A 27,921-nucleotide genomic window follows, 5' to 3' on the forward strand; every position below is an offset into this window, starting at 1 on the left:
GCTCCCATCTATCTGTTTATGTAGGTTATGATGAAGTATTTGGATTTTTCAGGAGGAGATTATCAGAATGTGCCGGAGTGCTGGGAAGGCCGTAATAGTGGCAACAAATATGCTTGAGAGTATGATAAATCATCCAACACCAACACGAGCAGAGGTGTCAGACATTGCAATTGCAGTTCGTGAAGGAGCTGATGCTGTCATGTTATCTGGAGAAACTGCACATGGAAGGTAGGTTACCCATTAAGTATTAGGGTTGTCAGGCTGAAACATGGCCAAATAAGATATTCTTTTGACTAAATATTTGGAGATCTTCTAGATATCCATTGAAAGCTGTGAAGGTGATGCATACTGTTGCTTTGCGCACAGAGGCTACAATGTCTGAGGAGCAGCCTCCAACAAATCTTGGGAGGGCCTTTAAGGTACTCATTTTTCAACGTATTATCTTCCATTTCTCCATTGGAGCTTGTAAAGGTCAGCATATCTTGGAAACTTTTTGATTGATATGCGAAGGCATAATAATTGAACCAAATACACCTTGCTGAGGATTTTGGCAGAGTTATTTCTAACTGTCACTCTGCGGATTCCCAGTAATCTATCTTCCTTATTCATCGTCACAAGGTGCTTTGCTACAATTGCAAGTCTCATAGTTTGAGGTGCAGATTGGAGAATTCTGCCAGCAAAAGTTGGGAAAGTGCAAAAATCAGACCAAGCAGATGCTGAAAGCAGACATCTTGGGCAGGTAGACACTAGGCAGAGCTGCTAGTATAGCTTTTTGCAGCTGATTTGGTGAGTGTGACTGGTGGTTATTGGCTACACATCAGCCAGGCCTAGGGAGAGTCAATCTGTTGAATCAGCCTGTACTTGCATGTCATGCAAGTGTGACAGGCAGGGCATCACAGACATAAAGACAACAAGACCACAACAGTTTCTGCCTGCATTTTCTTGCTGTTTAGGTCCAAAGGCCACATTTTCAGCAGTCAACAATCCGTCTAGTAAAGATGCAGAGTCTGGAGGTACAAATTTTTTTGTGTTGTACTTCAGATTAATTTGAGAATGACTGTGTTTCCACAAATCACAATTTTCCTAGGCAAGGTGACTGCTGCAGGTCTCCTAGTTCCGTGTTTTACATCATATTCATCCCAAACCTTCTCTGATGAGACCTGCTCTGCTGCATCATGTCTCAGGATGGCAGTCGGCCAGTTCACATCAATGCGGTGCCAAAAGGTAGAGTTGAAGCACTCGGTATCTGAGCTTGGTATGTAGCAGTTGGAGGTAAGACTCCAAAGCACAAATAGGTAGAATGAACAACAGGAAAAGCCAATTTAACTGAAAGGGCTAGTTAAGGGTCCGTTTGGATCACTAGCTAAAGGTAAAGCTAAAGAACTTATAGTTGAAGGAAGGGTCTTATAAAAAAGCTAAATGACAAGCTAGGGATTCCTACACAATGTTTAAGAGGGGGTGTGCATGATGGGATTTGAAGATAGGATACACCTAAAACATGCTCCTTAGAAGCATAATGTTAAATCCAAGGTAGAATGAGAGGACACTGTGAGAAGAACACATGGTGTGTGGATTCCTACACGATGATGAAGAGAAGGTGCATGTGACGGTTTTGAAGATGGGATACACCTAAAATGTGCTCATTCTAAGCATTAAACTTTGTTGGATTCAAGGTAGGGTGAGAGGACTGTTGACCTAAAAATGTATTACATTCTGATTAGCTCTTTAAAATAGACCCAAAACATGTAAAGTACCAAGAGTGTCATTAAATGGGGAGTCATTCTAGATAGTTTCTGTGTTCCACATGCAAAACTCTAATTTGGGAGGATCCTTCTGTGTCTATAAATAGACAAGCTGCCCACCATTCAGCTGGATCCTTTTGTGCAGGATTCTCACTCCTAGTGCAGATTTCAGCCATTGCTAGTAGTTCTCACACCTCTGAAACCTATCAGCTTGTGTTTGCAGCATCTGCTATATCGTGACTAGTGATTGAGGATAATCCTCTCACACAACCTGAAAACGAGATGACAAGGAGTGCCGGTAAAGTGTGTGACTTTGTGGGGGTGCTCGACTTGACTTAAAAAATTGCGACTATTCATGACCATACACCAGCAAGCCCGATCCAAACTTAATAGCTACGATGCCTCTTGTAGCCTCAATTACACCAAAAACACACTCAATATAGAGCTTTAAACAACAAAGTAAAAAGACTTGAGTTTAAAAAACATAACCTCTTTAAATCTTCGTATCTTCAGTTTTATTGTGGTGAAAACATCAAACATTTTGGTATTATGCCTGAAAATGTTCGAAATAAGTAGACCTAGCTCCAGGAATTTTGTGTGTGACCCTCCTCTTCTCATAGTTAAGTCTTCTACACAAAATCAAAGAGAAAGGCCCTTGTTCTCTCAATTTCTCCCCTTTTTATAGGTTTTTTCTACACGACATGGTAACAAAAGCTAAAGCCTTTTCTTTTTCGTTTTGCTTTTGTTAAAAGCCTTAAGGTTTTTTCAAAAAACGTGTTGCCACCTTTTGATTGTCTAGCTTTTTGAAAAAGCTTCCACCACCCATAGTTGGCATTGCTTCGCTCTCGGATGCTCTTAAGCACCATGCACATGCATGTGGCCTTAGCATGCATCCAAAAGGAGATTCTCTCGCAAGATTAGCAGCCTTATTTGGACATTTGCTTATCACTACTAGGACTACTATTAGCTTTTATCTTCCTCTTCTTTTTTCATTTTTGTTCCTTCTTATCACTATAAATGCCATCTTGTTGGAGCATGCTCATCCACTTCTTCTTTGTAGAGAAAACGTTGCTGCATGTGATTATAAGTGCAACTATGATGGATAGCGATAGGGCTTGCCATCCGCGTCTCCATTGCAATCGTGCCTTCCATCATAGTCAGCGACATAAAATCACATCCTAGTCTTATGTCTGGGAGCATTAGTGCTTCGACAAATCAGCTTTAGTCCCGATTGAGTCTCTGCTATCAATTTAGGACATCATGGCTTCTTATGTGGTAGTGCATTAGGGAAAGTAATCCTTTAAGGATACATGATAGCTATTGCAATGTGCCGACAATAGAGGATTAGGATCTGGCGCGGACTTGGCATCCCGTCAAAATCATAACTCCTCTTCTTTTAGGAATATCTGAGAAACATCAACTAGCAAAAAATTAAATACAAGATGAACCACACCCCTCTTCCTTGGGCCTCTCCTTCTCTTTCTCTACATGGTAGTCTCCTTTTGTTTTTCTGCTTTTTGTTCCATGCAATGTGTCTTGATAAAAATATGCTTTGAAGATGAACTCCGTGCTCGATCACACATAATGTGAGAAGAAGTGCAAAGTTGAAATTTATGCCATGCTATCATAGAAGCAATGCCACACATGAAAAGATGGATGCACTGAAAAATATAGCGCCTAGCCTATCTATAAGTGCTCATGCGTTATGCAAGATGCAAACACAATTCCTTGATTACTTTATGATCCCTAACCTTACCTATCATCACTCCGCAATGAAGAAATGTTTTTACTCCACCCCACCCACCCAAATCTCACAATCTCTTAGAAAAATAATGGTCCTCATGATGTTGTCTAGGTAAAACGATCCATGTCACAATTGAAGGTGTCCTACATGACCATGAAAACTCACCCAACTACCTTTTCCACTCATCATGAAATTCCTAATTTGGTGATGAATATCCCAACACTCGTGCATGCAAGGAATTGTGTGTGCACAATGAAAGGTGCTCTCTCAAGTGCGCGTACATCTAAGATTTACTACATATAGCTGTAGCGGGTATCATGCCTTGCTAGCACTCAATGATGGTGCATAAAAGTCCATTAACCAACCCTTGGCATGGAAGAAATTGATAAAATCAAGAGACGACCCTCGAGTGCAGTGTATTTGACAAGTGCAACGTGAAGTGTTCGTGAATCCATAATCCTTGTGTAGTGCAAGAGTATTTGCAAGAAAATATACCTGTTTTAGGACGTCTAGTAGCTACCATTAAAGTCCTGCTCCAATGTATCTAGAAAAACACCAATCTCGACCAAGGCTTTCAAGTTTTCATGCTCAAAAAAGTCAAAATAACGAACCCAAAATATCCAACTTCATAACAACAAACAAACAGTCACATAAATAGCTAGGCTAACAAAATCCTACCTACTTAATGTTTTTCTAGGGGTTTTTAGTTTACACAAAAGCGCTTGACACCGCTACTTGGCGATTGGCTATTCTCCTCTTGGCGATTGCATTAGCTCAGCATTTTGCAGATTGATAGGTTGCCTCCATCATTTGACACTTCTGCTGTTGTGTGGCTGCTTACCATCTTTGGTGACCAATTTTCAGCCTTCTTGCACACTTGAGATCCGTATTTGGGGACATCATCATTCGTCTCTATGCCCTTGAGTATTCAGTACACTCTTACATTCATAAACTGCATTGATTCATTGACTTTAGAGTTCTCTCTTTGTAGAATCTGCTACTTGGTGACAGGTTATTCTCCTCATGGAGATCACATTAGCCTTGCTTTGGCAGATCGACAGACGACGACCTCCATCATTTGATACTTCTATTATTACGTGGCTGCCTATTGCCTCTAGTGACCAATTTTCAGCCTTTCTGCACACTTGAGATCTGTATTCGGGAACGTCATCATTCATTGCTTTGCCCTTGAGCATTCTGTACACTCTTACATTCAGTTACTGCATTGATTTATTCACTTGAGAGTTCTCTTCTTTCTCTATTAGTATTTGTGTTTGTGTTTTTAAGTTTTGAGTTTACGTTTTGCGTTTATTGTGTTATTGTCTGAGTTAGTATATTTTAGTCATGTTCATACATTTTATGTTTTTTTTGTGCAAACCCTAGCATATCTAAGTCTACTTTGCACCTTGGTACATCATTAGGGGGAATGCCACCCTTCAACATTGTGCCTTACCTACACCCGCAAGTAAGCATATCTATTTACCTTGGGACGATGGTAATGGATATCCCCCTCACTTTCTCCGGACACTCACGTTCTCATTTATCAGCCTCTCAAGCGTAGAGAATTTCCATCATCTGCTTATGGTGTGCCCTCACACACTCCATGTGTTATGTACTTGGACATCCGGATGGGCGCTAGTAGCATTGATCATGGTGGTTACAAAGTGACTTAGTGTAAATGCACTAAGGACACTTTGAGGTTAGGGCAATTGAGCCCTGTTTATAGTACTCGAGGCTCTATTATGCACATTCATTGTGTGACTACCACTTTTGGACTCCTGGCTTGTTAGCCGATGTATGCGTACACTGGGATGGTGTCCCATACCAATGTGCCCATGGTATGGGACATCGACCCTTGGGATGTGGTTGTGACTCGTAGCTCCTAGGCTCGAGGGTGAGCCTGTTTGGGTCTACTTCTGGGAGGTGAGTCTGATGTCTAGTCCCTTTTATGGTGAGTGTAACCAGCCTTCCTTCTGTGGATGGGTGGAAAATCCTTGGTTACAACTAAATTACAGTAGCAAACAATTAATGCAAATCTGAAAATACAAATTTACCTACTGATCTTGGACAATGCACACCCGATTGGCGCCAAAATTGGCGCCCCTTTTGGTATTTCTTTAGCTTTATTGAAGAATAAGTTGATTTACAATGGGATTCTCCCAATCCCTTTCGGTATTCCAACTCCCCTTCCTGTGATGAATCACGAGCAAGTCTTTAATCCAAATTTTGCCTCTTGATTCAGGCAATCAATTGGCCTTCACCCGCTTTGATGGAGCCCCAAATTCAATTATTGCCTGGTTCCTCTACTTGAACAGGCTAAAAATAGCTTCAGCCCTGTTAAATCCAAGTCTTGGAGCTTTCAATTTTTGGCACGCTTCCTAAGGCTGCTGCTAAACCCTAATTTCTGCTATAAGTTAGGGTTATAGCAGAGAAATTTGCAATTTCTCAGTCTCCAAGGGTTCAAATGCTGAGATCTTCGGAGCGAGGTTGTGAAATGGTTGGGAGATGAGAGGGAAAGTTGTAGAGAGAGAAAATTCAGAGTTTTGTCGCGAAGGATGATCGAAAATCAGTCAAGTGTAGCTGCTACCCTGCCACAACAGCATGTAGATGCAAAGAACTGAAGAAAATCGGTCATTTACTGCTGCTACCCTGTCTCAATAGCCTGTGGATGCTGTCTCTTGTTGTTGATTGGTCTTCTTCTGCCCCTGGCTACCTCAGAAGATCCTCCAATGGCTGCAAATCAGACCAATAACCTCTCTTCCTTCTCCCTTGCAGGCTGAATTTATAGAAATGCTTCTCTCCAGTCTCTAAAGACGTTTTTAAGTCTTGCATGGGCATTTTTGACAAGTGACAGCCTTCCCAAATGGTTTTTCCAGCATTTTTCATAATTAGATATTAATTTTCAGTCTTTAAATACTGAAAATTAATCTAATAATTATTTTGATGCTTTGAAAAATAATCTGACTGGCCAATAATTAAATTGGCTGGGCAACTTCCATTCTCGAGTGTCTCTGCGTCATCTTTGGTCATCACATTGGCATTAGGTACCATTAAACGTCACTTCTCTAGTGTCACCAACTAACACTTATGGCCAAATGGATGACCTAGGCCAACAACTGGCACCAGATACCACCAAGTACTTGTGCGGCATAACTTATAGCAACTTTTGCCTTTGTCATCTCGTGATTTCTTCGGGTCTCAGGCTCGTAAATTTACTTTAACCCTAGTTGCACCTCACATGTGCAACATTTAGCTAATCATGTGATTGAAAATTAATCCACATGTTGTAAACGCCCCGAACAACGTAGTATGCTTAACAATTATGATATTTGCTTGTTTTCGAGATTTAATAGAAAAGAGAATGAACACTTAAAGCTGAAAATGAAAATTACTCACAAAATTACAGCCATAAAAATGTAAAAGTAATGGAGACAAGATTGAGGGTTGAAGATGGGCAACCCCCCCCGAAGGAATGTATTTCTGCTCAACCCAAGTCCCTTAGGGAAGAGCTCAGTTACAATCAACCCGAGAGTGAGAAGAAGTAATTCTCACTCTCACAAGATCATGCAAAGATGTACAAACACACATGCATTATCTATTATGCAATGATAAGAACTGATTTCTTTACAGTATGAGAGAAGAAAAAGGGGAATTCAGTCTTTCTCCATCGTTGATCAGCAGTACAGGGATAGAGCTTGCTTCTTGTAGCTAAAATGGAAGAAAGAGCTCAAGAAGGAGGTGCTGTAATGAATTTACAGGCTTGCTGTCTTGTAAAACAGCAGTGATAGAAGAGGGAATATGGAGGAATTTGATAATGGAGAAGTGGGGGATGATGATGGGGATGGATGGGGCCAGTTTCTGGCTATCTGTGGGTGCTGTACATGAGTTTACAGCAAAGAAAAATGATGCTTAATGAAGAAAAACGAGCTCTTATTTATAGGAGAGGGGAGAGCTAGTACAAAAGGGGAAAGTGGAGTAGCACAAGACAAGTGTCCAGCCACATGTCATGAGATGTGACAAGTGGTGGGACACTTGGAAACTTGTGTGACAAGTGTCTTGACACTTGTCTCTTCTTTATGGCCTTCCTTTTTGGGTTGAATACTGTCAAGAATAGAAACAACCAAATTTAGTAAGCACAGTCAGAGTACAGAACTTACTATTTTTAGAATGACATCCCTATTTTTTAGGACTAGCATTTTTAGGCTAATTCGAGGCTCCTAAAATTTAGGGACATCCTAAAATTTAGGGATCTCCTAGAATTTAGGGACCCCCCTAATATGGGTATCATATGAAAGCTTTTTCCGTGTACATCGCAAAAATGGTATCCGAATCTTCATGTGACTTTTCTATGCAAAGAAATGTGCATTTCAAGCTTTCAGCCCACACATGCACATTATACAAGCATTTCATGATCATGCCATCTTGTTGATTGTAACTGTCTGTTCTGGTGGATCTAGCCCACACTTCAAGGCATCAATCCTTTCTGTGTGCGAGTCTAACCCTGATATGCGTGAGTTCTAGTCACAGGCGCCCAATCGGGTCATATAGGTGGAAGTGCGAACTATCTTTTCTCTAACCCACCGTGTGGGTCCACCATAACCTGTGACCACTCATCAGTGGCCAACTCCAATGGACTTTTCTTTATATCTAATTAGTGCAAAGGAAATAAATTTAATAAATCATTATATAGATAAATTAATGAAAAAGGATACAAATTCTGTTTCTATAGAGTTGTGACACATGTTAAGTGAGGTTTGAAAAATACATGTCCTCATGACAGCTCTCCCCCTTGAAATCCTTGCAATCGTCCTCGATTGCACTACCAAATGTATCAAAAGTAAAGTACTACACTAGAATTTCCGTAGGGCATCATAGTCAACACAACATTGCGCACTATTGTTCAACCATTCCTATGTTCAATATATGTAGAAAATTACCAGCCAACATAACAATCAGCTTGAAAGATCTTATCATTTGTTTCCCTAGTGTCACCAACTAACACTTATGGCCAAATGGATAACCTAGGCCAACAACTGGCACCAGATACCACTGAGTACCTGTGCGGCATAACTTATAACAACTTTTGCCTTTAACATCCCGTGATTTCTTCGGGTCCCAGGCTCGTAAATTTACTTTAACCCCAGTTGTACCTCACATGTGTAACATTTACTTAATCATGTGATTAAAGCGATTTTTTAAAACACTACGCATAACTTTTCTAAATAAAAAAATTGCAAACAGAATTCTTGATCTTCTTTCAAAAAAATAAAAAATGGTATTTTCTTTGAAAGCCTTCATCTAGATGTTTATTAATTAAGCTGTCCCCTTGCTTGGTCACCATGTCACAAGAAAAAATGAAAGAGGATTGAGTTCTGCATTAAATGTAGACCATTTTTGTTGTTCTCTCTCACATTCCTTGAACTTCAAATTGTTCTCTCTATCTATTTTAAACTCTCTTCTCTTCTTAATACCATGTCTTTTCACAATGTATCTCCCTTTAATGTACTTGTTTCTATTGAACTTCAGCACATGGAGAATGCTTGTTCAAACACATGCACATGCAACATCCCGAAGCATATTCTTCTTTTTAGTCGGGAGATTTATTCATTGTGGCAGTTCTTTCAAGTTAAAGAAATGCAGTGCCAATTAGTCAAGCTTCGCACTCCTTGTTTTCTGTTTATGCCTATAGTTGTGAGGACATTGCCTATTCAATTCCAACTCGATCCCTTTAAAGGGAAGAAAAAGGAATGTGATGAGATGAACGTCGACTCATGGCTGACCAAATGGATGGCATATTTTGATTTGTATTAGTTTGATGACGTCTAATGCATTGGATAGATACAAATCATGTTACAAGGTAAGCTGTACGCGTGGTGGATGGGCTTATGCCCTAAGCTAATGACTTGGATTGATTTTCAATCCATTTTTCGGAAACGTTTTGTGATTAATGATCGAATTTAAACTTTTTGAAAATTATTTAAGCTTGACATGGGAAAGAAGAGCTTGGATGCATGCTTGCAGGACTTTAAAGATTTGTTGCATAAAACGAAGGTCTTGGATGATCCTCAAGTGCTACTCTATATGTGATACCTTTTTGGATTGCTATCGAACTGCTAGAGTGAGGTGCTTCGCAATCCTCTTTACTTGCTCGAGGACGTCTGTAAGTATGAAAATAATTTTGATAATACTTTGGCTGCAAGTAAGGACAACTAGTCGATTGTGGGTTTCCATCAAGTTTCCTCAATCTTTAAGTGGAAGAAGTCACCTACCTCGGCAGTAGCTTGTTAGCCGATTTCGGAGTTGCACAAGAGAAAAAACGGCAAGTGTAAGATCACTCATAGCAAGGATCGCTCAAAGGGTTGTTGTTTTGCCCGCTATATCAGATGGATCATTTTCATGGTGATAGCAAGTGTTTCCAAAACAAAAAGGTGAAGTCTACTTCCAAGACGTCGATAAATGCTCTTGAGAATCCAAGTATTTCTCTTGAAATTTTATTTAAAGAATGTTTTGTTAATACTGGAAATAGCAACAATAGTCATATTAATAAAACCGTTTTTGACCCGCATGATCATATGGTGTATAAATGCATGGTATCTGTTTTGACCGAGTTTATCGTGTCCAATATGTGGAGGGCCCTATGATGGATCCATAGGATTGGATGGTGCCAAACTTGGATCTTTCGATTCAGCAATACCATCAGATTATGGATTTTCAAATTATTAGCCTTTACCATATGGATGTCATTCTTGGCATGCCATGATTCTTTGAAAAATAATCCTTGTATATTAATCATAAAAAATCATGTATTTTCTTTTGAGCTTGATGGTTGTTTTCATGTGATTTAGAATTGTTTACCCTTTGAGATTATATAAAATAATATACATATCATTTTAGCAATGGAGTTCACTCAATGTTTTTCCAATCCAATTGTTACTACTTAGATTTGTTTCGTTGAAAAAGTTCCATCGTGTGATTATCAATGTAATTCAATTACTTTTAATCATAATCTTAATATGAGTTTAAATGTAAATGAGTATTTGGGTCCGATGTGTGTTGATGTTTTTCCATCCAAGCTACTTGATGGACTTAAGTCGTCTTGTAGAGCCTTAGACCATAAGATTGAAACTTTGCTTGAAAACTTTGCCCGATATCCATTCCTTGTCTCAACAACCTTATAGTTTTAGCCCGAAAGAGGAGGACAAGATAGCTAGGCGACTTCAGGACTATTTGGCTAAGGATTATATTGAGCCAAGTAAATCCCCATGGGTGTACCTATCCTTCTCACCTGAAAGAAGGATGCCACGATGCATTTTTGTATCAATTACAAAGGTCTCAAGAAGGTGACCATCAAGAATAAATATCCGTTGCCGAGGATGGATGGCCTTATAGATTAGCTTTGTGATGTGCGCTATTTTACTAGAATCGATCTAAATTCCGGATACCATTAGATATGGATAGCTTCAAAGGATTCTCAAAAACTACGGTTTGAACGCGGTATGGACATTATTACTTTTTGGTCCTATCTTTTGGATTGACCAATGCTCCTGCGACTTTCCAATAGATGATAAATGATTTATTTTGTCCGCACCTTGAAAAGTGGATAGTTGTTTTCCTCGATACTATCCTTATTCATAGTAAGTTGTTGGAGGAATATGCCAAATACTTGCATATTGTCTTATGTCTCTTTAGAGGAGAGCAATTGTTTGCTAAACTATCCAAGTGCGAATTATTTCACATGGAGTTATTATGCCTTGGTCATGTCATCTCGATTGATGGCATTCGAAATGATGTCGAAAAGATATGAGTAGTGCTTGATTGGTCTATTCTAGGGACCATAAGGCAAGTAAAATCTTTTTAGGTTTTACTAGAGTTTTTCGGAAATTCATTAAGGACTATGCTCATATTGTTGAACCCTTAATACCTTTGCTTAAGGATATTTGAAGTAAGAAGAAGCATGTTAGCCCATTGGACCAATGAGCTCAATCAATATTTTCAAATATTGAAATGGCTTGTTACTATTGTATCGATGTTAGAGATTATCGATCCAAATAAACCTTTCGAGGTTCATATAGATGTGAGCGATTATGCTTTAGACGATATTTTTTATCAAGATGGCTGACCTATCGCATTCGAGAGCCGTAAGCTTACTGATGCCTAAACTTGTTATACTACTCAAGAGAAAAAGTTGTTGGCGGTCATTCGTGTGCTTAAAGTATGGCGTCATTACTTCTAAGGTGCTTAGTTTATTATTTGAACGGATGACCACTCATTGAAACACCTATGTGATGAGCATGATCTTTGTGGCTGCAAGGCGAGATGGGTGGAGCTTCTCTAATAGTACTTCGAAATTCGCTATGAGAAGGGCATAACTAATATGGTTGCCGATGCCCTTAGTCGAATTTTTGAAGTCAATGCTTTGTTCTCCAAAATTTTGATAGATTTCTATGTTTTTCTTGAAGGGCATTGTCAAAATGATCTTCACTTTGATAAGATCTTGCAACTAGTTCAAGAGGAACCTAGTAAAATAGGAAGCTTAGATGGAAAAGCATTCAATTTGGAATGGATTACTTTTTAAATAAGGCAAAGTGTGTGTGCCCGAAGATTAGGATATCCGCAATAAAATTTTGTACAAGTGTTAGATACGCCGATTGTTGGATACCCCGGTATACATTAGACTTTGGCCTTGGTCACTCGTTATTTTTATTGATTGCATATTAAGATTGTGATTGAGTCTTATGTACATGAGTGCTTGTAGTGTTAGCTTAAGAAAACTGAATGACATAGATAGGCAGGGATATTACATTCTTTACAAATCCCTGATAGGAAATGGAGTAGCATTTCTATGGATTTTGTAGTAGGATTGCCTCTGGGTTGTGGTCGACCGATTGACGAAAATGGCTCGATTCATTCCTACAAAGATGACTATGAAAAGCCATGAATTGACTGGTCTCTTTGTCGAACAGCTTTATAGACTTTATGGTTTTCCCGATGAAATAGTCAGTGATTGGGATCCTAATTGATTGGTCATTTTTGGCAAATAGTCTTCCAAAACCTAGAAACTCGATTGTCCATGTCGTCCTCGGATCATCAAGAAACTAATGGACATACCAAATTGATAAATCAAACCATGGAGAATATGCTTCATGTATATGCTTCATGTATATGTTTCCTGTAGACGATATGATTGGGAGCGTTGTCTTCCTCATATTGAGTTTACTTATAAGAGTGCTAGGCATTTAACTACTGGTTATAGCATGTTTAGGCTTATGTATGATTATGAGCCAAAACCACCAATTGCTGTAGAGCTTAGGGGGGTGAAACTGCAGTGCGTAGTCGACTTTCAACACGATATGCAAGAGATATTGATGCTTGTAAGGGAAAGCATTAAAATGGCCTAAGATCTTGCCACGTTTTATGCTAACCAACATCACACTTCTAGAGAGCGCTAAAAAGGTAATATGGGTTTTCCTTAAAGTCCCAAAGGTCTTCGATTCAATGACTACTGGTAAGTGTTATAAATTGTCTTCGAGGTATTGCGATCCTTTCCAAATTACCAAGAAGATAAGTAGTGTATTCTATGAGTTAGACTTACCTTTAGAAATTTGAGTTTACCTTGTGTTCCATGTGAGTTGTTTGAAAGAATGACTAGGACAAGGTGAGCAAATTGTCCTGATTGAGAAGGTCCCACAGCTTGAGGATACTACTCATTATGTTCCACTTGAACCCAAATTGGTTCTTGACCTTAGGAATAAACGATCGCGTTAGATTGTTTATCCCGAGTATTTGGTCATGTGGAAAAACTGCTTGGTGGCGGAGGCTACTTGAGAGTCGGTATGTTCATTGAAGAGTTTTCCTCACTTCGTTCTTGAGGACATTGCTGAGGATAGCAATCATTCATAAGGGGGGAACGCACTAAGGACACTTCAGGGTTAGGGCAACTGAGTCCTATTTATAGGACTCCAAGCCTTATTGTGCACATTCATTGTGTGATCACCACTCTTGGACTCTTAGTTCATCGGGTGACATTTGTACACCAAGATGGTGTGGACTGGCTATGGGACACCAACCCTTGGGATGTGGTTGTGGCTTATAGTGGTGCTAACTCCCAGGCTTGGGGGTGAGCTCGTTTGGCTCTTATGGCTGGGAGGTGAGTCTAATGTCCAGTCCCTTTTGTGGGGAGTTTGGCTTGTGTTATGTCTTGTGTGCAAGTTGGATCCTAGGGGGATGCTTCACCATGGGTCACTCCTATGCAGTGATTGCCATCCTTTGGCCCACGTGTCTCTATCCCTCCTCCATGGGGAGCTCAAACATGTCTGTCGTGTTTTGATGGAGGAGGCTACTCACTCTAAAGTGGTTGTCTTAGTGCATTTCTATACATTTCTTTTGTTTGTCGGGTTCTAGCGTGTTTTCCATGAGCAATTTCTGCATTTCCTAGGCTGTCCACACTTGCTAGGCATTGCCCTTGCTAGTCAAGATTTTTGGTGTCAAAAGACAAGGTACTAGCGAGACAGTAGGGTTTGTAGGGAGGAACACAGAGTGAACTTGGTAAACATTGAGAAGAGAAGAGAAGAGAGAAGAAACTCTGATGAATGGAATGATGAAGATCTGAATCCTGAAGTGAATGTGATAGAAGGAAACAAGGGTGTTGTAGCACAAGGAAGATGATGAAGATAGCCATGAACCATGAACCGCAATATCCTCTAGAAGGGATGTGAGGGCAATGGAGAGGGTGGAGAGAAGAGGTGGCGGACTGAGTGAGTTAGCCGTAAATAATGAGCGACAGAGGCAACCTATAGATAGGCAAGAGTCTGTCTAGGGTGGTGCTTGGAGGGAGGGCACCAGCTATCTAGGGTGAAACCCTAAACGCTAAATGTGAAACTTTAAACGTAAAATGCAAAACGCAAAAATATGGGTGAAGGGTTTCTCAACATCCCCTCTCAAGCCCAAAAAAGGGGAAGAAGAGAAGAGTGAGGGGGAGGTGGAATGCTATATGCTGAAGAATGCTCATGCAGCAGGTGCCACTTGGGCAGTGTCCCTTGTGGGGGAATTGTTCATTTGCCCAAGCACCCTAGTACAAAGATGATGAAAACATGCAATGCATAGGAGAAATGTCAGACTTTGTGTGGTGCCGAGAACCTTAAGGATATGATGGTACTCAATCTCGAGAGTTGGCTCCATACTGACAAAGGGACTTAGAAGATCCACTCTGTAATCTAAGAATACAACTTGAAAGGAGACCTTTGAAGATGGTCAGGAGACTTGATGAGTTGTAGAACCCGAAACTCAACCTCGGGAGAGAAGCCACTAGCTCCGTGATTCTATGCTGGAAGGAATACGAAAGCCTAGCCACCAAGTCGTTGCGAAAGACCCAAGGGCCCTGATCTAGGTAGATCCTCTAGATCCTAGTTATGAGTAGAGGAAATGACTGCTCAAAGGAGAGCCACTCCTCAAAAGTGAAAGGTGGTGGTGTGTGAAGGACTTCATGGTACATAGGGTCCCTCTTTGAATCAGGAGTAGAAGTAGAAGTCCCCCTCTAAAGCTGAAGAAGAATTGGAAGTCCCTCTTTGAGGGCGAAGTAAGAAAATCCCCCTACGAATCCCAGTCTGAGAGAGGAAGGGAATCCAACCACTCATGGCTCATGGATTGTGAAGCATTTGATGACGAAGGAAGTGTCGCCAGTCGTGCCGAAGAAGGTATTTGGGGCTGAGAAGAAGAAGCCAGAAAGCACCCAGAAGTGGCCTCTTAAACTTGAGTGGAAGAGGGTGGAGAAGGAGGCTCAGGATGAGCTAAGAGTGGGGAAAAATTGCGGGCTCTCATGAGAATGAGCTGTGGAGGAGATATGGGTTGTGGAAGCCACTGTACCTGGAAGTGGATGGGGGAAACCTCTACATAGTGGGGTGGTCTCCAAGAGGGCTTATCACCTCGTAATGTCTTAGAGCCTCTGTGAGCTTGAAAGGACTTAGTGCGCATCGGTTGCGTCTTATTGCCTTGAGCATAATACTTTGATAGCCAATGCAGAACGATCTTTGTGGTCGAGAAAGGAGAGGTGGCACAGGAAGTGCCAAGTGGGAGACGCATATAGTCCGGGGGGTGGGGAAGCCACAATAGGAGCACCCAGTAGATTGGTCATCTGTTGGTAAAGAAGCCATGGGTATCAATGTGCCTTGCTGAAGAAGGAAGAGGTCAGCCACGAACCATGAACTGCAATGTCCGCCTCAAGGGGTTGGAGGGCAATGGAAGGGCTGGAATTGAGCTACTAGTTGCAGGAGGGTGCTGCCAGCAGTAAGAGGTTGCAACCAGTAGAAAAATGTAGGGTACAATAGTGTGGTGGAGCTGTCGGGTTGTAGAGAATAGCCATCAGTAAACTGGTTGAGCCGTCAAGTTGTAGAGAACAACCGCCAGCAGTAGGGAGGAGCTGCTAGCAATCTGGCTGAGCCGCCAGCAGCAGAGAACAGCCGCCAATAGTTTGGTTGAGCCGCCAGCAGCAAGGAGGAGCCACTAGCAGACTAGCTGAGCAGCCAGCAAACTAGCTGAGTCGCCAGCAGCAGAGAACAGCCGCCAGCAGTAGGGAGGAGCCACCAGTTGACTGGGAGGTTGAGGTGGCAGCAACAACCCTGAATGCAGACTGGAAAACAGCAAACACAAGAGGGAGCATCCACCAGTTAGGATGTTGATGCAACGGAAGAAGAAGAGAATTGGATGCCGAACCCGCTCCCGGTCTTTGCCTTCACTGGAGTGGAGGATCTTTGCCACTGTTTTGAGCAGATTCAGCTCTAATACCATGTCAAAAGACTACGTACCAGCAAGACAATAGGGTTTGCAGGGAGAAACACGGAATAAACTTGGTAAACACTGAGAAGAGAAGAGAGAAGAAACTCTGATGAATGGAATGATGAAGATTTGAATCATGGAGTGAATATGATACGAGGGAAGAAGGGTGCCGTAGCACAAGGAAGATGATGAAGACAACCACGAACCATGAACCGCAATGTCCTCCTGAAGGGTTGTGAGGGCAATGGAGAGGCTGGAGAGAAAAGGTGACGGACTGAGTGAATCGGCCGTAAATAATGAGTGACAAAGGCAGCCTATAAATAGGCAAGAGACTGTCTAGGGTGGCTCCTGGAGGGAGGGCGCTGACTGTCTTGGGTGGTGCCCCACTGTGGGTGCTCAGCCCCTTTTTGGGGCTGTCCACTGTGAAACCCTAAACGCAAAACATGAAACCCTAAACACAAAATGTAGAACGCAAAACTGCGGGTGAAGGGTTTCTCAACATTTGGGTGGCTATCTAGCATTTCTTAGGCATTTATTGTGCCACGACCAGCATTAAATGCTGCTCAATCAGCATTTAGGGCATTTCTAGCCATAAGTCGGCCAATGTAGGGATTTTGTGGCTATTTATAGTGGTCCCCCACTTGGTAAGCATTCATCTCAATCAATCTTCTTCCTCTCCAGGAGGTGTACACTCCGTCTCCTCCGTGCTTGGTGTTGCCATCGTCATCCACCTGATTTGGTGCCCTCATTGATGTTGTGGGCTGCGTGTAGTGATCGATAAGTCTCCTTCCACTTTCCCGTTTGTATTAGTATTCATTCTTGTTCAGTGCAGATTTCATTCTTCTTTTCTTGCAGTTTCTCTCTATTCCTTTGTCTCTATGTTTTTGTTCCTTTCCATTGTGCACTCTCACATGTTCATCCTTGCGTTTGGCAACTTTTGGTAACCCTTCCTTCAGGCGACAATGCATCAGCCCTAGGCAGCATCCAACATCTGCGTTTGGGCTGTTTGGGAAGTCATCTTCTTCAGCCATCCATCATCAAGCCTATGTTTGCAGATTCAGAGGCTCCTCGCTCTTTGACAGCAGTCTCCTTTCTCCAAGCAACACCTCATCATCCCTACGTTTGCAGCTTGAAAGGCTTCCTCGGTAGTCTCCCTACTCTAGGGCATCTTTCGTGCTACATCACCCTTGTATCAGATTCACTTCATTATTTCAGTTCATCATCTTGTTCATCTGAGTTTCTATTCTCTTCTTCGTGTTTGCCATACACACTTTGTGTTTCTCCTTGCAAACCCTTCTGTCTCTCTGGTTGCTCAATCATTTCTTGACATGGTATCAAAGCCAGAGGCGCTTAGTGAGCTGCAAAGATCCTCTGTATTGGAGAAGGCAAAGATGGGTTGCAGGCTCGACATTAACATCTGATTATTACTCTGCTTCAGGGTGTGATGAGTGCAGAAATCAAGGGTAAATGCAGTATGCTATAGTAAAACGTAGCCTTTCTGGGAGGTCGCTTATAGTTGGCGATGATGCATATGTAGCAAGCGCAAGATATGCAATAGCCAGACAGCAAACACAGCCTTTTGGGAGGTGGGCGACAACACCTAGGAGTGATTACTATAAAAACGAGGTTGGGAACAAACGCCTGATGGATATAGACAACAATGGGCAGCTATAAGATGTCCTCTGCGAATGGGGTGTGGGTAATGAAGCTAGAGGGCTTGAAACCTGCAAAAGAGAAGTGGATGTCCTCATGCTGCATAATGATCAGATTGCCCTTGCAAAAGCAACGGCACTCTAGTTGTCATAGTAGACAACGATGGGAGAGTCGTATGGAAAGTGTAGTGCTACTACTAAGCTCCTCAAGTAGTGAGCTATGGAAGCTGCCACTCTCTTGCTTATGGCTAGCCCAAGAGATTATTGTGCTAAGAATTACTCTTAGCTACTTAAACAGCCCTAAAACATGCTTATTTTAGGCTTATTTTAGCCAAAACCCTAAAACGGGGAGCGGATCGAGAGAGTTAAGTGGGAGAGGATCTAGAACCCTAATTTTCTATAAATTGGCAGCCAGCCCTTCACTCTTCACCCAATCTCGTTTTTGCAGGTTTCAGGTGTTACTAGCTTGCTGCCCACACCCCGATCACGGAGGACATCTCAGTCCTTGCTGTCCATCACTGTTCCCTACAGTCTAGCGCGTATTTCCAGTCCTCCACACACAGATTGCTGTTGTTTCTGCCTGGCGACTAATTATTGTTCATCTGCACTATTGTCGTACAGCTTGCCATGTCAGCAAACTACTGCGTTTGCAGGCTCCAGCTGCTGCCCTGATAGTTTTCTCTCTCCTGCTGCAGTCACTGCAGTCTTTCTCTCACCTGTCAGCTATCATCTGCAGTTTTCTCTCTCCTACTGCAGTCGCTACAGTCTTTCTCTCACTTGTCAGGTGTCATCTGCAATTTCCTCTCTTCTCACAACTACGTTTTGAGTCTTTCTTTCTCCTGCAGGTTGTGCTACTTGCTTTTTTAGTCTTTCTCTCTCTTGCAAGCTGTCCTGCCTGCGTTTTTAGTCTCTCTCTCACTTGCTGCCTGCGTTTAGTATTTCTCTCACTTGCTGCCAGTGTTTTTAGTATTTCTCTCTTCTCACTGCTGTCTGCATTAGATCCAACTTCTCACTGTTGCGTTTGTTGGTGTTCGACATCTGGAGGCTGCCTTGCTGCGATTCGGGATCCGTTCGGAGTACGACACACTCTCGAGCTCATTACTCCTGCCGTGATCCTTGAGATACAGGAGTTCGAGGTTCAGTATTCATTCACTGCATAGTGTGTTTGCTGCATGAGCATCGTATTATTAGTAGTCATATCATTTCATTTATTAACTGAGTTCATTGTCTTTGAGTTACCCTAACTAACCCTAATTGTGTTCTTTTATCAGTCTGTGCTTTGTCGTACGGTTTCTGTTTATGCTTCTATGTTAGGGTTTACATGGTATCAGAGCCTAGTACTCTCTGAGAAACCTAGGCCTTTGATCTGAGAGCTCTTCGCAAGAAGCAAGAACAACAGTAGGTTCAAATGACTTCGAACACATCAATACCAATTCTGTCTCCAGAACAGCCTATGCCAAGAACCGAGTGAGGGTGGGCTAATCAGCTTGCTCCACAAAGTTCCGACATGGTGGAAGACACATCTGAGTACATGGAAGAAAAGATAGGCAAGCTGACCTCTGAAGAATATAAACTGATCATAGCCTATCGACGAAAGAAGATTAAGGAGCTCAGCTAAAGGATTGCCCTTCAAGAAAAGTTTTTGAATGAAGGTATGTATGATTTTCGCTCTTCAGATGTTGCGTGTAAGTCTGATGATGTTGCAAGGCCGTCGAGACCTCCATCAGGGATGGGCCCCTCTCTTGGAGAGTAAGATCCGGAGGATTTTTCATTTTTTCAGACTCTTCCATTCTCTCCGGTGCAAAGTACTTTTGATTCGACTTTTGTGCCTTTTTCTTTTACCTCTTCTGTTTTGCAATATACTGGTAGAGATCATGTGAAAGAAAGAGTCCAATCTGTTGACTACGGAAAAGGTCCTTAACCAATTTTTGTATGTTAACACACGTCGTGGGGATTATAAAAAAAAGTCAGGTACCTCTTCTTCTGCCCTTCTTTTCCGTCTACTTTACATAATCAGAATGAATTTGGTGTTCCTTTCACTTCATTACATGGTGCATCATCATCTTCACAGTTTCATTTTCAGTCTTTAAATGATAAAAATGAACAAAAAGAATCTGCACCTTATACACCTCACTTTCAAAACCCACCCATCCCACCACATTCTTCCGCTGCTTTACCACTTCCATTAATACCATTTACATTTTCATTTCAGACACCTCATGTCGCACCTCACATCACACCGGGGGGCTATGGAAACATAGGCATATCCTTTAGGACCTCATCCTTCCCTCTGCCAGGTGGTGTTCCACCTACCTCACACACACTTTCGGGATCATTGCAGCTTGGGTATCCCACTCAGTCTCTCCCGAGTGTGGATTAGTTGCCTCCATGGCATTGCCTAGTGGATCTTCTGGTTATCCTGTTGTGTCCCAGCCTCACTTTGGACAAGGCTATCGTGTCCCAGTGTCTCCACCTATACCGGCACCTTATGGAAACATTCATGTTCCAGTGCCTCTGTATCAAACGGCACTTATTGGACACTCAGCCTCCTTTTGCCTACCCATCTCTTTTCCCTCTCTCTTACTCTTATTAGACATACCCACCTCCACCATCTTTCCCACCATCATCATACACCACCTACTCGACACCTCATGGTTTTAGCTCATCTTCTGCCAAGAATGCATTCAATGATAAGACTCGTTTTAACGGGTCAAATTTTACTACTTGGTCGAATTTGATGAGACATGTCCTTGACTCACAAAACCTATGGGATCTTGTGCAAGGGTTGGAACCCCAACCCGATCCCGCATTGGTTCCATACGAGGTCGTTCGCTCATGGAAGGCTAGGAATGCCTCCACTATTGTCGAGCCAATGCTAGGCTTATTCCATGAGTTTCATTCTCAGCTTCAGCATTTTGACTTTAGCGTCAAAGTGATGGGCACACTTGACTGACCACTATGCGGCTCGGGATAGGACCCAGGATAGGACCCGTCGTATTAATCTTGACCATGAGCTTCAGCTTTTCAAAATCACTAACCGAGATGACTTGAAAGTTAAGTTGGTCGAGTATTGGTGTCTCCTCGCTGAATTCTCCACTACGAGAACTCCCAAGTCCTCTGGCGATCAGGTCACATTGTTCCTAAATAAACTCCCCAAGAAATACTTCAATTTTGTGGAAGGAATAGTTTCAAAGCCTACCATGCCTACATTCTATGAATTTGAGTATCAACTGTTGCGTTACGCACTGTTGTTCAATCAGTTTCATATAAATTCCTCTTCAGAGGAGGCTCTTTTTGCTCATTCTCAGAAAGGGCAACAAGGGAAAGGCAAACCAAACCAAACCTCCACTCAAAATCAAAATCAAACTCAAAAGCTAAATCAATCTGGGGATTCTCAAGGAAACTTTCAATCACAACTTAAACCAGGGTGGCAGAATGTACCTAAAAAGAATAGGTATTGTCAACATTGTCAAAAGGCTGGCCATTTTGACGATGAGTATCGATCAAAGGCACGAGGCACAGTACTAAAACCTAAGTCTCAGGCCCCCGTTCCTCAGTCGGGCAACCCCCAATAGGGGAGGTAAGGTGATGGCAAGGGGCAGTTTAAAGGTCGGACTCACACTGCCACCGCACAGCCATCTCAATCGACAATGTACCTCCAGAAAGCTTGTCTGACTAGTTTGTAGAGGCCCACATCGTCTCCATAGAGACGTTCGATGTGAGTCTCATTCACATCTGTGAGTTGGCTCTTGACGAGGTTACTGTAGAGGCCCATGCGTCACAGTCGAGCACTTCAGCTCTAGTTTGGATTGTGGACAGTGGAGCTACACATCACATGACTACTATAGAGGACATTTTCCGTACTTGATCCCCTACAACTGGGCAGGTCCGTGTAGGAAACAACTCCTTGGTCAAGATTCAGACTCAAGGTTGCGTCAGTTTTGCCACTGACAAAAGTTCGGATCTGGCTTCGCTAGACAATGTATATCATGTCCCTCAGCTTGGGATGAACTTGTTATCTATTCAGTGGCTTTGCTGATTGGGGCGAGCCGTTTTCTTTACAGCGACCACAGTTGAGGTCCTTGACTCTTAGACTGTTTTAGTAATTGCTCGTGGTGAGACACAGCCTAATGGTCTATACCACATGACTCATTTTCTCACCGAGCCGACTGCCGAGGGCTCCGTGTTCCATAGCTTCCAGGCCTTAGTCACATCTGGGGAGCCTACGCACAATGAGTGTCTTTGGCATTTTCGCTTAGGGCATCTTGGTTATGACTCACTCTATGAGCTGTCATACCGTGAGCTAGTTGAGGGCCTTCCATGCTTGAAGCTAGCTCGAGATGTCTGTAAAGCTTGTCAACTCGGGAAGCAGCACAGTACTCCATTTCCTCAGCAGTCTATACATAGAGTTGAGGAGTCTTTTAGATTGATTCGCGTTGATCTTTGCAGGCCGACATCCATTGCCGCTTTGAACGGCGCGTTGTACTTCTTTTTTTATAGTGGATGATCATTCTCGATACATGTGGGTGTACTTCCTCAAGGATAAGTCAGATGCTTTCACATGTTTTTCTGCTTGGGTGCTGCTGGTTCAAAACCAGACTGGTCGTCGTGTCGGGTGCATGAGGAGTGATAGCGGTGGTGAGTTTATCTCCTACGAGTTTTCCGAGTTTCTACAGAAGTATGGTATTTCTCGCCCGCTCACCTCTACCAACTTCCCCTCTCAAAATGGAGTCGTAGAGCGTAGGAGCCACACAGTCATGGAAATGGCACGCTCTATGTTGTTCGCAGCAGAGCTTCCTGAGCGACTTTGGGTAGAGGTTGTTAACACTTCCGTGTACATCCTCATCTAGTACTCGACTACGGCTCTTCCTCAGAAGACCCCGTATGAGGCATTTTTTGGCTCTCCGCCTGTTATTTTCCACTTCAGAGTCTTCGGGTGTCGTGCGTACACACACATACGCCTGATGACAAGATAGGTAAGCTTACCACTTCGGATCAGACACGGTCAGTGGCCATGCCTCTTGATCCTACTGTCCACTTGTCGAAGGATATCCTAGGACAGCCCTTCGATGCACACACTTATCGTTCTGTTGTAGGAAAACTTCTTTGGTTAATTCACACTAGGCCAGATTTAGCTTACTCAGTTAGCATACTCTGTCACTATTTCACAATACCTAGGATGTCACATTGGATTACATGTCTTCGTGTGTTGCGTTATTTGCGGTGTACTTTTCTTATGGCTTGACATATGGTTCTGGTTTATATTTGCAAGGGTACACTGATTCTGATTAGGCAAAAGATCCTTACACCCGGCGTTCCCATGGCGGCTATCTCTTTACCTTGGGCATGGCTCCTATTTCTTGGTCCAGCCGTAAGCAAGAGACAGTGGCGGCTTCCATGGCCGAGGCTGAGTACTGGGCTCTCTTCGATGGCACCACTGAGGCCATCTATCTGAGGAGTTTACTAGCGGCGCTTCATTTTCCATGTGACTCTCCCACAGTTGTCTATTGCGACAACTAAAGTGCCATTGCCCTTGCGGGCAATCTGATTATCACACCACAAGCACGGCATGTGGAAGTCCACTTTTACTTTTTGAGAGAGCAGATTGAACTAGGCACTATTCGCCTAGAGTCTGCGCCTTCGTCACATAATTTTGCAAATATCTTGACCAAAGCGGTCAACCAGCCGGTTCTTCAATACCTGCTACCTAGGGTCAGCTTGGGTACACCCTCCCCTACTTCTTCAACTGGACGGGGAGAGGGTGTTTTCCTTTTGCTTTTTTTTCCAGTTTGAGAGGAGGCGGCTTCTACTCTTGATCGTGACAGTGATGATGCTTACAATTTTTAGACATTACATTCACTTATTCTTTTGTATTGTATTATGGGCATTTGTAACTTTATCCACACTGTCAGGATGACCTGATTGTAAAAGGGCACTTGGACAAGTAAACAATTCGCTTGCGAGAGTACTGTCCCAGTGGCACCGTTGCATAGCATATTGCATGAGCATGACATCTTGCATCTCCCCTTGCATTACCCCATGCATTGGCATTATGTTCATGTAAATATGCATCTGTACGCATTTATCCATTTTCTGTCTTTTGGAGTGGTCGACTCTAGGATCCACCATATTCGTAGCATAACACATGGCAATTTTTCTAACGGCAGTTTTCCTATCCTTGCTTGCTTTCTTGTTTTGCTTGTCTTGCTAAGCCCATCATCCTCTTTTTTTTGCCTTTCCGCATATTCACCACATGATTGGTACATACACACACTTGTTCTCATCTTTAGATACTTATCCTAGTCAGTGCAAGGGATTGGTATGCTAGTTTTGTGCTTGACTTGGGTTTAAAACTCTCTTTATCTTTTCCTATCTGTCACTTAATCGGCCCCTGCCCCTATATTACTTAGTATTTTCAAAACATTTCAAAAAAAAAAAAAGTCCATTGATTCCATCTGTCTTTGTAGGACTTGGTAGGCCTTTGGGCAGCTCCCGAGCACCTTGGTCAGATGCCATGGCCTCTTTGGGGTGATCACTTGGGCTCCCTTGGTAAAATAACCATCGCCTCTATAGTCTTTGTTGGCCACTAGGCAGCGATGTGAGCCCTTTGTCCGATACCCTGGCTGCTTTGGGGTGGGATGCCTTGGGATAAATCAAAATTTAGACTAGCCTTCTTTTCTCGTGCTATTTTGGGCCTGAGAGGAGATGTTGTGCTAAGAATTTCTCTTAGCCACTTAAACAGCCCCAAAACATGCTTATTTTAGACTTATTTTAGCCAAAACCCTAAAATGGGAAGCAGATTGAGAGAGTTAAGTGGGAGAGGATGTAGAACCCTAATTTTCTATAAATTGGTAGCCAGCCCTCCACTCTTCACCCAATCTCGTTTTTGCAGGTTTCAGGTGTTACCAGCTTGCTGCCCACATCCCGGTCACGGAGGACATCTCAGCCCTTGCTATCCATCACTGTTCCCTATAGTTTGACACCTGTTTCTAGCCCTCCACACACTGATTGTTGTTGTTTCTACTTGGCGACTGACTGTTGTTCATTTGCACTACTGTCATACAACCTGCCACGTCAGCAAACTGCTACGTTTGCAGGCTCCAGCTGTCGCCCTGACAGTTTTCTCTCTCCTGCTGCAGTCGCTGCAGCCTTTCTCTCACCTGTCAGCTATCGTTTGTAGTTTTCTCTCTTCTCACAGTTACATTTTCAGTCTTTCTCTCTCTTGTAGGCTGTGCTGCCTGTGTTTTTAGTCTCTCTCTCCTGCAAGCTGTCCTGCCTGCGTTTTTAGTCTTTCTCTCTTCTCACTATTGTCTGCATCAGATCCAGCTTTTCACTGCTGCGTTTGCTGGTGTTCGACATTCGGAAGTTGCCTTGCTGCGATTCGGAATCCGTTCAGAGTACGACATACTCTCCAGCTCATTACCCCTGCCGTGATCCTTGAGATACAGGAGTTCAAGGTTCAGTATTCATTCACTGCATAGTGTGTTTGTTGCATGAGCATCATATTATTAGTAGTCATATCATTTCATTTATTAACCGTGTTCATTGTCTCTGAGTTACCCTAACCCTAACCCTAACTGTGTTCTTTTATCAGTCTGTGCTTCATCATACTGTTTTTGTTTATGTTTCTGTGTTAGGGTATTTTCTTTACAGAGATAGGTGTTGTACCCAAGGTAAAGAGGTAGTCGCCATGGGAATGCCGGGTGTCAGGATCTCCTACCCAATTAGAGTTTGTGTACTCTTGCAAACATAGACCGGATCCATAAGTTAGGCCATAAGAATAGGTATATCACAAATATCTCAAAACGCGTAAATAGACAATCCAATGTGGCATATTATGTGCAGTGAAATACTGACTAGGCAAACTAACCGAGTTAGCTAAATTTAGCCTAGTATGAATCAACCAGAAGCTTCTTTACCACATATCTATAGGTGTGCTCGTCGAAGGACTGACCTGTTGAGAAACATGGATCTTGAACACAGTTTAGCTATGGAGGCTTGAACTCATAAGCAAGAGACATGAAGACTGATGACTAGACACAAACTTTCACTCAAGTGAATTAGGTTCCAAGATAGATTAGTTTGGACTCATAAACACAATCTTAAGTGGATAGGGTTACAGACTCTAAGTATAAAGTACAATATCATTGCATTGAAAAGTGAACTAAATACATGCTTTCATAGCTTTCCAACTTCTCCACTCTCCTCACTGTGCATATGGGATTTAGGACATCTCTTCCTAGAGCATACATCATTTGTCTTTTTTTCAACATCCCCTCTCAAATGATGAGTTCTTAAACTTGCTGGCTTTTGTCCCCCCCTTCATGATGTCATGGCCCGGGAGACTAGCTTATAGGTAGCCTAGTCAAGTTAAAGCTTGAAACTTTACATCTTTGGCAGGATTTTTTACAAAGCAAATCCATTAAGAAAAAAACATATGAAAGATACAATGAAAATTCTTTTTAGAATAATCTGTAAGACTTGTTGATGGTAGCGGAAGCTTCTTCTTCTTCTTCTTCATTCATGAATTGGTTTTGGTGGTGATCATTCTGCGTCTGCTGTGCTCTTTTCTTGTGGAAACATTTATTGGCTGTATGGCCAATCTTACCGCAATAATGACATGTCATCTGATTTTTATTGTCGGTGTTCAATCCTTGACTTCTTCTTTTGGGTCCAACAGCTCCTTTGGTGTATAAGAGATTTTCCCTAGATGGAATACCATCTTTTGCATTCTTGTTCTTTTGTTTGTTCTCTTAATCAAGAACAGAGTGCTCAATATCTTTAAGTGAGAGGTTGGGAACATTACTTAGTGTTGAAACAAGGTTCTCATATGGTTCATGATTAACACTAGCAAGTAGCAGTGCTATTGCCTTATCCTTATCAATGTTCTTTTTAAGAGTTGGAAGCTGAGTTTTAAAGCTCTTGAACTTATCGATGTGTATAGTCATAGACAAATTGTCTTTAACATCCAACTTATAAAGCTGCATGAGTAATTTTACCTTTGAGTTCTTTGCTTGTGTACCAAAGATCTTGTCAAGTTCTTCCTGTGCCTTCTTTGCATCCCTGATACCAGAGATGTGGTGTAATACATCATCTGATAGACCCCAGGCAATAATGCCTAGAGCTATGTTGTTCATATTCTTCCATGCCTTTGTTTTAGGCTAGTCTTCTACATCATCTTCTTTCTTGTCATCTGCATCATCTTCCTTAAAGAGATCTGAGAGGTCTTTCCTCATGAGATGGTACATGGTTTTCTCCTTCTAGGCGTGGAAGCCTTCACCATTAAACTTTGTTATAGTCGTCTTATAAGGAGGTGTTACCATGAGGACATTCGGGCAGTGTCTGTTCTTTTACAATGAGATTGAGACTTACAAGGAATGGGATCAAAATTTCAAATCATTACAGACTCGGAATAGGCTTTAAACCAGCTGAAATGAAATCATAAGATGAGTTACTCTTAATTAAGCTAAAGCCCTAAGTGCCAAGAAGCACTAGTTGAGTATCAATAGATACTATGTCTCGAAGATCTTGATATTTGGCTCAATGTTGCTAGGTAATTTTTGAACTTCCTTGGGCACTTCCAAATTTGCAATAGGCTTTAGAGGTAATGTCAAAGTGATCAAAGTCACTATTGATGATGGCAGTGAGAAAAGAACAAGGTTGCCAAGCTTTTTAAGTTTCTGGCTATGGCGGAATTAGGGTTTGCAGGAACAAGCGACTGATTTTTGGGTTGTAGCAGATTATACATGCAATTATTTGGGACAAGAATTGTTGGGGAGATAGCCTATGAGATAGGCTTCAAACGCCCTATGCCAACAGGGTAGATTGCCCTACGTGGAGGACGAACTAATCGTACAAACTGAAATCAGCGCAATTCTGGCAGCGACGTGGGAAACGCATAATGTCAAGCAGGAAAGAGGCCAATATCAAGGTTCGATATGCTGGCTTGAAGCGCCCTGAGTAGGAGAAGATTTTCTTAGTTCAAAGCATGAGCTATCTCCTCTTCTTTGGC

General features: G+C 42.3%; 1 protein-coding gene across 3 annotated transcripts in view; it reads left to right on the top strand.

Moving 5' to 3' along the window:
• LOC148012462 (pyruvate kinase isozyme G, chloroplastic-like) overlaps positions 1-27,921 on the top strand; it is an 89,763-nt gene that overhangs the window by 53,919 nt on the left and 7,923 nt on the right. For all 3 annotated transcript variants that reach the window (XM_087668890.1, XM_087668889.1, XM_087668891.1), the window contains exons 8-9: positions 53-228; positions 317-419. In XM_087668890.1, coding sequence (XP_087525016.1) covers positions 53-228; positions 317-419 — 279 coding nt within the window. The remainder of the gene's footprint in view (positions 1-52; positions 229-316; positions 420-27,921) is intronic.

This window comes from Lygodium microphyllum, chromosome 27 (assembly GCF_053477565.2).
Source record: "Lygodium microphyllum isolate KBCC chromosome 27, Lygodium_microphyllum_v1.1.10, whole genome shotgun sequence".
Taxonomy (NCBI): Eukaryota; Viridiplantae; Streptophyta; class Polypodiopsida; order Schizaeales; family Lygodiaceae; genus Lygodium; species Lygodium microphyllum.